Here is a 15,506-nt window from a genome sequence, read left to right as displayed (position 1 = left end):
TTGGTAAGAGCTGATGGTAGGGTTCAAGTGTAGTGTAGATCCCATGAAGCTATGGACCCAAGTTGTCAACTAGGCGCTGTGCGTGCTCATGGTGGCTTCATAATGGTGTGGGCTGTGTTTATATGGAATGGACTGGGTATACTGGTTCAACTGAACTGATCACTCACTAGGAATGGTTATTTTTGGTTACTTCAAGACCGTTTGCAGCCATTCATGGACTTCACATTCCCAAACAAAGATGAAACCTTTATGGATGGTAATGCACCAAGTCTCCAGGCCACAATTGTTTGCAACTGGTTTGGAGGACATTCTGAACAATTTGAGTGAATGATTTGGCCACTCACTGAACATTCATGGGCCATAATCAAGAAGTCAGTTTGTGCATAATTTCGTGTACCAGCAACACTTTTGCAATTATGGGTGGCTATAGAGGCTACATGGCTCAATATTTCTACAGGGGCTTCCAGCAGTTTGTCGAGTCCATGGCATATCAAGTTGGTGCAATACACTGTGCAGAAGGAGGTCTGATGCAATATTAGGAGGTATCCCATGACTTTTGTCACTTCAGTGCATATCAGTGAAAGAGTGCATCTTATTACACAGAGATTCTCACTCTCCTGCTCCTCTGCTTCCTACCACACATGCAGCTGCAAATGCCACAGGTTGACTTTTGGCAGGAGACTATGAGTCAACACATTACCCCTGGCTTCTATAGTCATCATCGAGGGGGAGTCAAATGAAAAATCTGAACTATTTTTAGTGGAATACAAGTGTATCATTATTTGACAGACTTCCTGTCTCCTGAATGAGATTTTCACTCTGCAGCGGAGTGTGCTCTGATATAAAACTTCCTGGCAGATTAAAACTGTGTGCCAGATCGAGGCTTGCACCAGGGACCTTTGCCATTCGTAGGCAAGTGCTCTACCAACTGAGCTACCCAAGCGCGACTCACAACCCATCATCACAGCTTCAATTCTGCCAATACCTTGGCTTCTGCCTTCCAGACGCAGAAGAGCTCCTGTGAAGCTTGGATGGTAGGAGACAAGGTATTGGCATAATTGAAGCTGTGAGGATGTGTTGTGAGTTGTGCTTGGGTAGCTCAGTTGGTAGAGCACTTGCCGCGAGTGGCAAAGGTCCTGAGTTTGAGTATCAGTCCGGCACACAGTTTTAATCTGGCAAGAAGTTCCATATCAGTGCACACTCTGCTGCAGAGTGAAAATCTCATTCTGGAAACATCCCCCAGGCTGTGGCTAAGCCATGTCTCTGCCATATCCTTTCTGCCAAGAGTGCCAGTTCTGCTAGGTTCGCAGAAGATCTGTGAAGTTTAGAAGGTAGGGGATGAGGTATTGACAGAATTGAAGCTGTGAGGATAGGTCATTCATTGTGCTTGGGTAACTCAGTTGGTAGAGCACTTGGACACTTAAAGCAAAGGTCCCAAGTTTGAGCTCAAAGCTGACTTTTTAACATATTGAAATATGGTGCACTGGTGATGGTGTTACTCCTGGTGTGTAGTGTTCGAAGACAACCCCTCATTTGCCTCAAAAGTGAGTCAGTAAACTGTCGCCGCATGCAGTGGCCATGCGGTTAGAGGCACCATGTCACGGACTGTGCAGACCCTCCCGCTGAAGGTTTGAGTCCTCCCTCGTGTATGGGTGTGTGTTGTTCGTAGTATAAGTTAGTTTACATAGTGTGTAAACCTAGAGACCGATGGCATCAGCAGTTTGGTCCCTTAGGAATTCACACACATTTGAACAATTTTTCATTTCAGTAAACTGTCCCTGCAGATGACTGCATCTGGAGCTTCTTGTGTTTTGGCAATGAGGAATGGTGCCATTCCTAGCTTGCTCTCTTTTTTTTTGGGGGGGGGGGGGGTTATGGTAGTGTACCCAGGTTTTGTCTGTAGTAACAACTCTCACAAATCAGCCATCACCTTCTGCTTCAAAGCACCACAAAAGTTCTTCACAAATATCAATGCATTGCTCTTCCATTTCTGGAATCAGCTGTTGTGACACACATTCTGCAGACACTTCATGAAACTTAACCACATCATGAGTGTTCTGACGTGCTGAGCCATCACTGATGTTCATACACTTTCTGCAGTGATGGACACATAGCACCATACTGGACCTTCATTCGCCAAAGGAATTCAGTAGGTTTCTAGCTTCACTTCTCAGAGAATGCTGTTCTTCCTTAGTGTAATCCGCAAGAGGGCAGCCATTTTGAACTGGTATTGTGGCCACATTTCATTTGTCCGTAGCATGCTGCCACATGCAGGCCATTCCTTACATCACTGGTAACAGTACTGGCAACTTACAAACAAAAGTCTGAAATATCAGTTATTAATTACAGTATTAAGGTTTTCATTTGACTCCCATTCATATTTTAAAGTTATTGGGCGATTAGGATTTTTGACAAAAAAAGAAAAGAAAAACAGTTCATGTCCCATTATACTGCTTCAGTGTATCTCAAGTAACAGTTTTGTTCCAAGAATGGTATAAAATACTGTTCAAACCATTCAAGATTTGTGTATATTGACTCCACAAGACTTTAACCAGTTTTCGTTACCAAAAGCACTACAATTCCTGAGTCATAGTGGATATATCTGGTGATAAATATGACACAATAGTACACTCAAGAGAACTATTTTGTCATAATAATCAACATGGTACAACATACATAAAATAATTAACGCAGTCTGGAAAACAACAGTATTTGTTATCTCTGTCTCTAAAGAAGGCAAACATTTTGATTGCGCAGGAATATTTCCCACTATTGACAATTTTTATATCAATCATTAAACAATTATTGTGGTGATCGCTAGGTAGAACCCTTCCCCATCCCCCTCCAGTGTGGAGCACTATTGAAAAGAAAGAGTGGTTTCATAAAAGTAGTTGTTGCAGGTTAAACACACCATTGAAAAAGAAATATGATGAAAAACACTAGACATGAAAATGCAGAAGTACAAAACAGTAACGAGAAGGAAATATAATAAAAATTAGATCCAGATTAGAAACAGGTGTCCTCATAGCATCTAGTTCATTGCTACAAACAAGATAATTTGTGGAGTCATTCATGCTTTGGGTGGCAACACTGTGACAATAATAAATACAAGCAAAGAAATTTGCATTTGTATGTCATAAATGAAAGCAAACTTAATAGAACACAGTAACACATAATACACAACAGAGGATGTATCAAAAAGAATCATCCAATTAGGCATGTCTATACTTCTGAAACTAATTTTTGATGAATGGGAAACTCTAAAAGTTTTTGTTCATACCTTTTCATAGTTTTTCAATTGGCCCCCCCCCCCCCCCCCCCCCTTGAGATGCACAGCATAAGTCGATACGATAGTCTAAATGTTCCCACACTGCATTAAGCATGTTGTAAGTTAACAGCTTCCACAACTGCTGTTATGTGATGTCTCAGTTCATTCATTGTTGTTGATAATGGATGCACATAAACAGAGTCTTTTATAAACCCCCACAAGAACTAATCACATACAGTCAGGTAGGCCAGTAATGCAAGCCTGGATGATTTGGTCCAGTACAACTGATCCATTGTTCAGTAATTGTTTGAGATAAAGAAATCCCACACTTCCAGATGCCAGTGTCACAGTCGCCCCATCCTGTTGGTAAATGAAGTTTTACCAATCAGTCTCCAATTATGGGAAAAGAAAGTTCCCAAGCATTTCAAGATATGTGCTTCCTGTAACAGTGTTCTTGGCAAAGAAAAATGGTCCACACAACTTTTCTGATGAAACTGCACAAAACATATTAAATTTTGGAGAGTCCCTCTCATGTTGTACAATTTTGTGTCATTATCCTATACCTCATATTCTCACATTATGATGGTTCACCTTTCCATTTAAATGGAATATTGCCTCATCACTAAACACTAAGCATGGAAGAAAACTGTCATCCTCCATCTTACCAGAAGAACTCCACACATTGTTGTTTGTCACCTTCACAAAGAGCTTGCAGTCACTGAATTTTGTGTGGTTTCATGTGTAAATGTTGATGCAACACATGTCAGAGGGACATTGGGGGCATGCTGAGCTGTCAAGCTGCATTGCAAATGGATTTCTGTGGACTCCTTGAGAAACTATAGTGGATGTGTTGAGTATCTGTGTCAGGGGATGGCCCAGCGATTTGCCTTTACACAAATAACGTGTTTCTCAGAATTGTTAATACTATCGTCTAATATTCTGTCCTGTAGGAGGATCCACACCACATCTAGTACAAAAGTTATTCTGAACAGTTATTACTGACCCACACTGCACAACACGTAAAACACAAAATGCTTTCTGTTGTCCTGACACCGTTTTTACTAGAACTGAAGTGGGCACACACTGCTGCTAGCTAGTGGGAACTATGTAAAAATCAAGAGTTTGCTCTTCTCAATGGTGCACTGTTCATGCACATATCTCAAATAACATAATAGTCACAATTTTTTTTAATTGGGTGATTCTTTTTGATACAACCTGTATTTTGAGTAAATGCAGTCATATAATTAGGAAAGCAATATATGAAGTTCATGTGAGAACAGTGAGTCCAATTTGTAAGACATGGATATTACAAATTCTTAACAATTATAGAGGTTATATATGAACACATTAGAAGGAATGACCTGGGTAAGTCATTACCTACTCAATGATGTAGTCAGTGAAGTGTGTCAGTAATCAGTGATAGCGGCCAAAAAGGGACTGTGTTACCAATGGCATTGTCAGTGTATTGCCTGGGTTTCAGTGGTAGACTGTTGTACAACAGTCTGAGGTGCCTTCTGTACTTCTTCATGAGTTGCCTTGTCACCGCCTAAAGTCCATTCTGGCTTTAATCTCGTTCAGAAACTGTGGACATGCAACCATTTAGGCTGATGCCCAAGGTACTGTGACTTCTGTTTAAAACTTTATGAGGACCTGAACAGGAGGGCTGTAATGATGGATGCACTGATTCATCCCTTAACATGACATACTTGCAGCTTTTGGAGTCTTGGTGTATGAATGCCAACGGCGAACCATGTGAGTGAAGAGGAGGAGAAGGTATACAAATGTGAACTATGTCCTTTTTAACCTTGCTTACAGTTTTGGCAATGCCAGTATTTCATGTACATCTGTAGCCTCCATGAGTTCCACAGGTAAAATCATGATTTCTGCCAATGTTGCCTTGAATGTGGAACATACCCCCAGCAACATACACCAAAGGGCCTGTTGCCATTCTCCTTCATGGCACATTAGTGCTCCTTTAAAAGTGAGGTGCCAGCTTCTCTGCCAACCCTTTCCTCTGAGGATGGTAGGCAGTGGTGCAAATTCATTTGAACCCACACATTTTGTAATTGTTGGCGAACAGTGCAGATTCAAATTGTCTTCCCCATACGAGTTACAACAGGCTGGCCTGTTGTTACATGTACAGGGAAGCCAAAACAAGATAGTCACAACTCTGAGAAGGCTTTCACCATCGATTCTGCTTAATATCTGTCAATGGTGTTGCCTTCACCCATTGTAACACCCTGTCAATCACCTAAGAATGTTCCAGAAACCACCAGATGCTCGTAATTATCCCACAAGGTTGCAGCCTCCCAGTTGGGATATCAAATTTGGCCAATGGTGGGCTCACGCACTGCCTAAAATTACTTCTCTGACTATCTATGCATACTTGAGCCAACCATCAGCAATCATGCTTCATACAAGGCCATACAAAACTTTCAGTCACTAACTGAACTGACAGACATATACCATGGTGTGCCAGGCTGTGCAAACATTTGAATATAGTTATTCTACATGGCTTGGGAGTAAATGGCCATATGTGGCCTGTGATGTGTCGCATCACAATTTACAACGCAAAGTAAGTACTTGGAAACATTCAAATTTAAAACTCATTGTATCATCTGTTAACAATTATAGTGTGTCATAAAAGTACTGAGCTTCTGTGATTTGGGCCACATCAGTGGGGTTTGACAGCAGATTAATCCTTGACAGAAAGTCTGCAACTAAATTGTCAGACCCCTTGATGTATTTCACAGTCATTGAAAATTGTCCAGTAAATTCTAGATGCCTGAAATTGCAGGGAGGACAGACTCTGCTTGGAGTTTCTAGTTGTCTCTGCCAGTGGGCCCAACATGTTCCAATGTATTCACTGTACTTTTTGTACGCACATTGTTGATTTCTGTGGTTTCAAAGTTTGTGGACAGTTTATAGTGACTAAGGAAGTTTGAACCTATAACTGGAAGTACAATTTAGTGTCTCAAAAATTCCACACAAAGCTGTGATGCAGTTCCCAGTTGATTATTAAAAATGGTGCACTGTTGTGTTGTTAACAGCCCATAAAGATATCACCCCATGTTTAGCACCTTCACATGAATGTTCATAAGAGATGATGCTAACTGCTCAGCCTGAGTCAATAAGAAAGCGTCTTTGTGATACTCAATCTGATACAAATGTTCTCGGGCCCTTAGGTGGCGAAACATCACACACAATTTTAGCATCATACCCTGTTAATTTGGAATCTTGTGCTGTCTCCAGTGTGCCTATGTGTGGTGGTTTCACCTGGTATGAAAAACTGCAGAGCAGGTTGCACTTATGTGCAGATTTGCCAAATATTGCATGGTGCAACAGAAGTATGCTGAGTGATGTTCCTCTGTGTGTTGCTGAATGATAGATGTGGTCCATGCAACCAACATTGTGCTTTCCAGATCTAGCACTTGCGAAGTTTTGTCTGACTCCAACAGTGCTCATGTAGTCTGTGCTCAACAAGCAGGTCCAGCTCCCAGCTCCACATGTGATTGGAAGTGCTCAAGGAATGATCGGGTTGCACCCATTCCATTCCAGAGGCCTTGCTACTTGCACTGTACTGAAGTTACATATTGTAACACAACTAGCTTGGTTTTGCCTCTGCTGAAGCACAAAAATCCAGTCTGCTAAATCAAGTTTGCTGTTGATAGGATCCCCCTAAATGGCGACTAATACTGTATGCAAAGTCAATGGCAACTTCAGAAACCAGATCCTCCTCCAAGATGTCACCCCCACAGATGACCGAAGGTGCCACCGGAATTGTGATGGTTCTTATTGTCCAGTGTATCTTTGTAAAGTATCTGGTGCATTTGCAGTTCTTGCAACTTTGATAAATGAGATAATAAGTACTTTTTTAACACATCAAACTTGTTTACGATAGGGATGCTGTTACTATGTCACTAACCATGTTAGTGTGTTCTGCTAAAACATTTAAAACTTTCACAAACTAATGATTGTTTTCAGTGATACTTTTTGGTGGCATGGCAATTTTCTTGCAAGCAGGACCATGTGCCCATGACTACAGGTGCCACCCAGGGACTATCACTGGCTTCTATGGTGCCTTTTGCCAACTGTCAGTCTATGAACTCTTCCACAACTGGTTGCAAATGCTTTGGTATATGATGTGACTTACTATAAAATGGAGCATTATTTCCTGCTAGTATGCAATGTTGGGTAACAAGAATTGCAGGTAATGGACCTTGTTCAGGAAACAAATCTTTAAAGTGTAACAGTAATGCTTCCATAGCTTGCCAATCACTGCCCTGCAATGACCCACTTTGTTACACAATGCAGACTAACTGATGGTATGCTTGTAGCTGTGGTCAATACATGACCTATCTATAGCCTTTTGCCCGTATGCATGGCAACTCATGCCCAGAAAGACTGCTAAATGCACACCTGGCAGGTGTTAAAGATGACTCACAACAATTATTACTATTAAAAGCAGACAGGTCAGAAGGTGCACACAGCTATACAAATATTATCCTCAAATTAAAATGACCACCCCTATGATCCACACAATGAAAATGGCCAGGTAAACAAAATATTTCTCAATCACTGCCCTACATTGTGTGAAGCATTGACTGCAAGATGAGTGAAACTGCTGTGCTGATGATGGTGATATCAGAAATTGGCACCATGGTAGTGGCACCAGGATCACTTCTGACCACTGGTTAAGTTGTTACTGCTCAGGTCAGGATATTTAGTGGGCAAGGAGGCTGAGCAGGTGAGTGCCTCACCCAACAGGCCGAAGGCAGCAGTTTGCAGACACTTGTTACAGCTCTTCGCCAGGGGGAGGCTCAGGCTTGTCTGCATCTTCTTTCAGTCATGGAGATTACCAGACAGCAGTGACAGCTTGCATTCCCACTGAACCTGGCTGCCTGTGGTCTTGGTGGGGAAGTATTCACTCAGACAGTAGGTAACACATCACCATTCACCAATCAGGTTATCCTGCAACTGGGGAAACAATCATTCCTTTTGAATCAGAGATGCAGATGAGATGACCACACACTGAGTCTTCTGAAACAGGGTATTTAAACTGGACGTAACTCACTGCAGCCAGCAATGCAGTCATTTGCCCTCATTACCTGGAGGCTTCAGTGGACTTTTCCCTATTGTGGTGACTCAGTTATTATCAGTCCTGTTGCCTTTGCACTTTCCATCAGTGCTGTGACACCATCAAGAGGCTGAGCTTGGATGGAGTGGACATTACATGTTACAGCTCCATATTGCGGGTCTCAAAGAATGATGCATTGGATACTGTCATACTGCACAGTTTGTGCCTCATGATTATGGTTCAGCTCAATGTGAAAATCTGTTACAAGTGACATTCTGCCATCTGCAGAATTGGCACTCTTTGCATGCCCCAGATACTGACTCTGGCACGGGTCAATTTGGTTCTGTGCCATCTGTGCCAAGTAATAATTTTAAAGATCTATATACTCACACAGAAATTGGATCTACTGGGCAACATTATGGTTAATGTAATGGGTGTAATATTATTTTCAAATCAGTGTTCATGTGTGATGGAAAGAAATTAGCTGGTCTGAATCAAACAGCTCAGTGTAAAACTTCTCATGGCTGAGGTTCACAGCCGTGTAGAATTTTTTACAAGTCATCGTAATCACCTTTGATTGTAGGAATTATTTTTTTCACAATTGCAATTTTGGCCTTTGGGCCATTTTCAAGTGGTAACACAAAGGCTAAAGGAATACAAAAATGAAGCACAGAGTGTACCCATATATACAGAAATACACAAACATGTTATTTCAGATGTTACCAATATTAACATCATTCATGCAAATCAAAGTAAATTTTCACTGTAGAAGTACAGTAACATTACATGAATGTGTTATGTTACCAATGTCAACATTTCATGTAATTTACATTATTTCACAATGTACACAGCTTTGTACTTGTCTGATGTTACTGTATTTCTACAGTGCAAAGACCTGATTTTGACAATGACAGTTTACATGTCAAAGGATTTTAAACCCTGACTTTGACTGAAGCAAAATGTAAGTCACATGTTATTTTCAACATTTTTGTAATGTACTACTGTCTACACAACATGTTTTTGTAGCTCTTTGTATACAAGTACACTCTGTACACACTTCTAGATTTTGCAGTAACATGTGAAAATGGCCCAAAAGGTCGAAATTGCAGTTGTGAAATAAATAATTCTTACCATCAATGGCGAATGTGATGTCCCTTAAAAAACCTTCAGTGTAAGTTAATAAGTAATTATTTGAAGTGTAACTACCACTAATTAAACTATGATCCAAAAGAAGTAATTTTTTTTTTTAGAATTAAAAGTAATTATGGTTTGTTCTTCTGGTATACAATTGCATTCTGCCTGTAGTTTAGAAGTGATAAATCTAATTAGTGTAAATAAGCTTCTTAAGCTGGATAACATAATAATTTTATCCACATAGAAAAAGCTTCTCATATTGCCCTGAAGGTAAGTTTAAAACTATTTACCATTGTGCGGCTACTAAAAGTATTACAACACAATCTAGTTTGAAGATTTTCTGAAGAAGATAAATTTCATTCAAACAACTTTGTTGAGGATTCCCAAACATATTAACAGAAATTGTAAACATATTCTTCAATTTTTTTTTCTTGTACACCCATTTCAGTAAATGGAAGAACTTTAAACTAGTCTTTTGTGTTTCTTCTAACAATTTTAGTAATGTCTAGCATTAGTATTCATTAGATATGCTTTTGCTCTATAGATATAAGTACTGCCACAATAGCTGGCCATTGTGGCCGAGCAGTTCTAGGTGCTTCAGTTTGGAAGCGCACGACTACTACGGTTGCAGGTTTGAATCCTGCCTCGGGCATGGATGTGTGTGATGGCCTTAGGTTAGTTAGGTTTAAGTAGTTCTAAGTTCTAGGGGAAAGATGACCTCAGATGTTAAGTCCCATAGTGCTCAGAGCCATTTGAACCATTTCAAACGCCACAGTAGTGATTATTATTTTTATTAGAAGTCAAAAATACTAATAATATATTTCCACAAGATTGTCTCCATAGCCAAATGATTTGCAGTCAGCCACTCAGAACATGCATAAGGTCTAATCCATGAGTGGCGTTTAGTTACTTTACTTGTGTTTTCACAAAATACACTATTTTTTTGCTCTTTCCCTTTTTACCACCAAAATTTTTGAAATTATTGCTGAAAATAATGATGATTATCAGTTTTGTTTACACCTCTTATACAGTTATAATTTTTTTTGGAAGTGTTTTAAATTTAATTAATTTTTGATTTGCCTATAGTTTCTTTTACTTCTATTATCAAATTTTTTAAGCATTCATATCTTTGTCTTTTTTAAGCAACATTTTTAATGAAGACAGTTTTTTACTTATGACCAAAGTGTACATTGTTAAATTGTGTTTTAGCCATTAGGACATATAGAAACAGATGATCATGAATGTATAGAATTCTTTGTAAATATAATTTCATAGTTAATGGAGATAAAATTTCCATATTTACAGAATATTTTATACTGATATTTTCTGTGTAAAGTACTCTAAAATCCTAATACACACAGTCTTTACAACACACATGGTGCTTCTTGTTCATCATATCACAATGTTAATAAAAGTAATTATCTAAACTCTTATCAGTGTTATATTTTTACACATTTTCTTCTGCATACAGTTAACATTTATTTATTATAGATATACCCATATAGCTAACATTCCTTTCCCTTGGATTTGACATGTTTTTGAACTTCCCACTGTTCCTCCTACTAAAAACAATACATTTTGGTTACTGGTCCCAATGGGAAGTGTGCAGATAGTGTGTTAACACAAAACTGCTTAGCTAATGTTGCAGACAAAAATAATTTTGTTAACTGTAAAATTTCCTGTCATTACGAAAATAAATTGCAGTAAAATACCAATAGTATGTAGCAAGTGATATGTTTTGCCATATTATCATTAATGTTGCAGCATCTAAATTTATACTGATAGAACTTGAGTTATTAAGAAAAATTAAAATTAAAATTAGAATTCAAACTGTCTAACCATAATTAGTTTTATACCTAAAATTTTATTTTTGCTGTTTAGTGTGTTAAAATTTTTAGGAATTTTTTATGAATGTACATCACAATACAGAATGTTAAAGCACACCTTGGTTTAGAGAAATGTTTTATTTTTTCTTAAAAGTATTGTTTTTGTTGGTTTATACAGCTTTCCACATTTGCAGACTGAATAAAGAAATACAAATACAAATACAAACTGAACTGGCATCATTAGGGCATGTCATTCAAAGTTTATTACTACTCTCAACCAGTGCTATAATGTGACTGAAAACAGCTCAGAGTTCATCACCACAAATGCTCCACGTGGCTCTACATGCATGACAAACCACAGTTCACCCAAAACACAAATATAAGTGACACAGTCTTCTATATTTCCGTGTTCTAGAGGGAATTACAGTTTGGACAGCAAAAAATTTTTCTTCCCTTGCAGAACACTATTTTATTCTTAAATCAAACTGATAATGCACCATAAACTATTATTTTTACTGCCAGTAATAACAAATTAATACTTTGTCTAAGATCTTTCCCCGGAAACCATAAATCACAGTTTTCACTGCTGAGCCCTGAACTTGCATTCACTCACATAGTTTTGTATCATTTCTCTGATGACTACTACTTAGCACTAAAATATTGTTGATCTTCTTAAATGCTCCCTTCCTATTGTTTGCATATATCTTATGCTTTCTATTATCAAACTATCTGTGCCCTCACTGGGACCTGTCTATCCTTTGTTATGAGTCTACAAAATAATGAAGCTACTGCAGATGCAGTATACATCTGCTGCTAGAGATGCAGTGTCTCTTGGTTTTGGTAATTTGGAAGATTTAACTGCACACCAGTTGTCTAATATTGACATAATGTTACATTGGAAAACTGCAGCTCACATCTGTTCTGATTCTGCTGTGCAGCTTCCAAATCATATTGAAAGTCCTAGTTTTATAACTGTGTAGCAATACCATCTGAGCTGCTGAAGCACGACTCACGCCTGGTCCTCACAGCTTTACTTCTACCAGTATCTCGTCTCCTACCTTCCAAACTTCACAGAAGCTCTCCTGCGAACCTTGCAGAACTAGTACTCCTGAAAGAAAGGATATTGTGGAGACATGGCTTCGCCACAGCCTGGGGGATGTTTCCAGAATGAGATTTTCACTCTGCAGCGGAGCGTGCACTGATATGAAACTTCCTGGCACATTAAAACTGTGTGCCCGACCGAGACTCGAACTCGGGACCTTTGCCTTTCACGGGCAAGTGCTTTACCATCTGAGCTACCGAAGCATGACTCACGCCCGGTCCTCACAGCTTTACTTCTGCCAGGCCTGTTCCAACTAGCTAGTTGTTTCCTATGCACAGTAATCTATGAAAAAAATCCTGAAGATGCCTCTGCTTCTTTTATTCTATGAGCTCTTCATTTGACCTGTGGGGACCGCATTCTATACCTACCTATGTGAGGAAAATCTGTCGGAGGCAATGGGAATTGAAAATGAGGCCTTCTGCACCAAAGGCAGTGATGTTAACCATTCAGCTACAAAAGAGGTCTTCATGAAAAACATATTGACAATCAATTTACACAGATTTTGAACTGAAATCTGTGTGAATATCATGAAAATCATGTTGATAATGCAGGTTTCCATTTCAGATTGACACACAGTTAATGAAACACACTGCCCTCCTTATTATAACAGTGTGTGGCTTTTATTAATAACCTTTTTATGCCAATGATTTATAATAAATTTTTACTTTACAGAATAATTTCCATACTATACTTCACATATGGTTCGTTTGTGGCTTCAACTTGGCAGCTGCACCCACTAATTTCAGCACAATTGACATCAGCTGAAATGAGAAAGGAAAGTAATGGAACTTTTGAAGGCTTACCTAGAGAGCTGTGGGAGTTTCCTTTCAGAGCACAATACCCATTTGATGCTAGGCAGCCATATGTCTACACTGTTGTTTTTCTATTACAAGGAGCTTGTATATTTGTTTCTGGATGCATGATAGTTGTACTAGATATGATGTTTATTACACTAACATTACTCATATGTGGTCAACTTGAAATACTCAAAGATAAACTTCAAAATATGAGAAACATAGCAACTGACCAAAGGCAAAATGAAGATATTGGTTTAGTGGGAAAAGCTCTGGAAAAACAAGCTCTGGAGAGACGTAAAATGATCCTGAACTCGAGTACTGACATAACTAAACAGGATGAAAATTTTAATGAAGATCTTGTAACTAAAAAGATAAATCTATTACTTGGTGAATGTGTAGAGCACCACAATATGCTACTGTCGTAAGTACATGAAAATTATGTATAATATCTTTATTTATTAAGGATATTTAATATTAATTTTATGATGATGTGCACATTTTCATATCACAGTCACATTACACTTTATGTTACATGAACTGTATTCCACAAATCCTACTGAACTGAGTCTCTCGGAACTGCAAAAGTCCGAAAAATGAACATTTTATTTAAGCTCTATGCTTTGACTTAAAGTGTGAAATATTACATTATAAAAAAGATAACATGATATGTAAAGAAATACATTTTAAAGCAAGTTAATTCATTTCACAGTAGCCTTAGGTATACAGGGTGTCCTCGAATGAATGGTCAGTATTCAGGGATAAGAGAGGAATGGTCATTTGAAGTAAAACTTCATACGGACATATGCCCTATTCCATATAGTTTCTGAGATAGATCACATTTAAAGTACATTGTTATTAATTTTCTGTATTATTCAATATTTTGTCAGACTTACACATGTAACCACAGATAGTAAGCATTGCAACATGTGTTTTACAAAGTATCAATTGAGAAATGAACATTTTTAACACACTCATCTCTAAGCATTATTGTGCATATCACACTGCAGCTGTTGCATGGTTCACAATAAATGTATGAATAACCCACTGTCAGCTTCAGTGTGTCTGTGCACTCTTGGGAGAACATGTTGTGTTGCTTGTCTGAGTGCCTCTCCATGTTCCCTAGTGAGGACAGCAGCATCCTTGATTTGACCAAGTATTTCATGTTGCATATTCATCTTTGTTTGCATAACTCAGAATTCATCCAACCTCATGAACAAAAATCTAACAGCATAAGATCTGGCGATTCTGATAGCCAGTTAGTTGTACCACTATGACTGATCCAGCAATTGGGGTCACTGAAGTCCCTCACACATCTCGTAAAATGACAAGAAGCTCCATCATGATGGAAGTACATTGTGGTCTGTGTGACCAAGGGCACAAACGTTCTCACGGTGTTCAGCAAATGAATTTTCCAAAGAATGGAAGTAATTCTATCCTGTCATTTGCTCTTATAAAATGACTGGACATGTCAACATATTACCAATCATGCCCTGCAAAACATTGGTTGAAAAACTAACTTTGAAATTGATTTCCACCATAGCATGTGAATGTTCCTGTGACCACTGATGATTATTATGGATATCGCTGACTCCATTCTTTGTAAAAGTGACTTCATCAGTGAGAAATATTAATGTAAGCAAATGACAATTGTCATTTAACCAACAACAAAATTCAAGTCAAGTGGCATTGTTGCCTGTGTGAAGATTATGGACATACTGTATGTGAAATGAGTACAGGTTTTTCTCATGTAATGTTCACCATACATGTTTTCATGGGACACTAATATATGCAGAAAGTCACCATGTGGTGGTAACAGAACTATGGTGCATCATTTGTTGTTCATTCACAGATTGTTGAAGTATACATTCAGAAGAAAAATGGGATCTTGGAAGAATACCTGTTTCATGCAATGTACTAAAAACTCTGTTAAACACTCTACAATCAAGAATACGATGTGTCAGAAAGCCCTGACAGTTTTCATCGATAGCAGCAGGAGCACTATCACTGCAGAAGCTGTAAATGTACACCATATCTGCATATTCTTAATTAGTATAGATATGTGGTATTTTAGCCAGCATGTGTACAAACCCAGTTGATCGATGCTTCTCTGTGACACATTCTCAATCCCTCGCACTACTTCACTCACAACCACCGTGAGCAACTGTGTGTTCAATAGTCTAGTTTAATGACAGAAAGACATCCCAAGAAAGGAGGCTGAAAGCAATGATGTACGTTGGGCTAGAATAATATATTAGAGATGTTGTGTTGGTAAGATACAGAGAATAGACAAAATAATGTGAAC

At 38.7% G+C, this 15,506-nt stretch overlaps 1 protein-coding gene across 1 annotated transcript in view; it reads left to right on the top strand.

Moving 5' to 3' along the window:
- LOC124805146 (odorant receptor coreceptor-like) overlaps positions 1-15,506 on the top strand; it is a 275,309-nt gene that overhangs the window by 86,837 nt on the left and 172,966 nt on the right. Inside the window, exon 3 of the mRNA XM_047265615.1 lies at positions 13,080-13,625. Within this exon, the coding sequence (XP_047121571.1) occupies positions 13,080-13,625 (546 nt within the window). The remainder of the gene's footprint in view (positions 1-13,079; positions 13,626-15,506) is intronic.

This window comes from Schistocerca piceifrons, chromosome 7 (assembly GCF_021461385.2).
Source record: "Schistocerca piceifrons isolate TAMUIC-IGC-003096 chromosome 7, iqSchPice1.1, whole genome shotgun sequence".
NCBI lineage: Eukaryota > Metazoa > Arthropoda > Insecta > Orthoptera > Acrididae > Schistocerca > Schistocerca piceifrons.
Note: the sequence above shows the minus strand (reverse complement) of the source record. Positions and strands in the feature narration are given on the sequence as shown.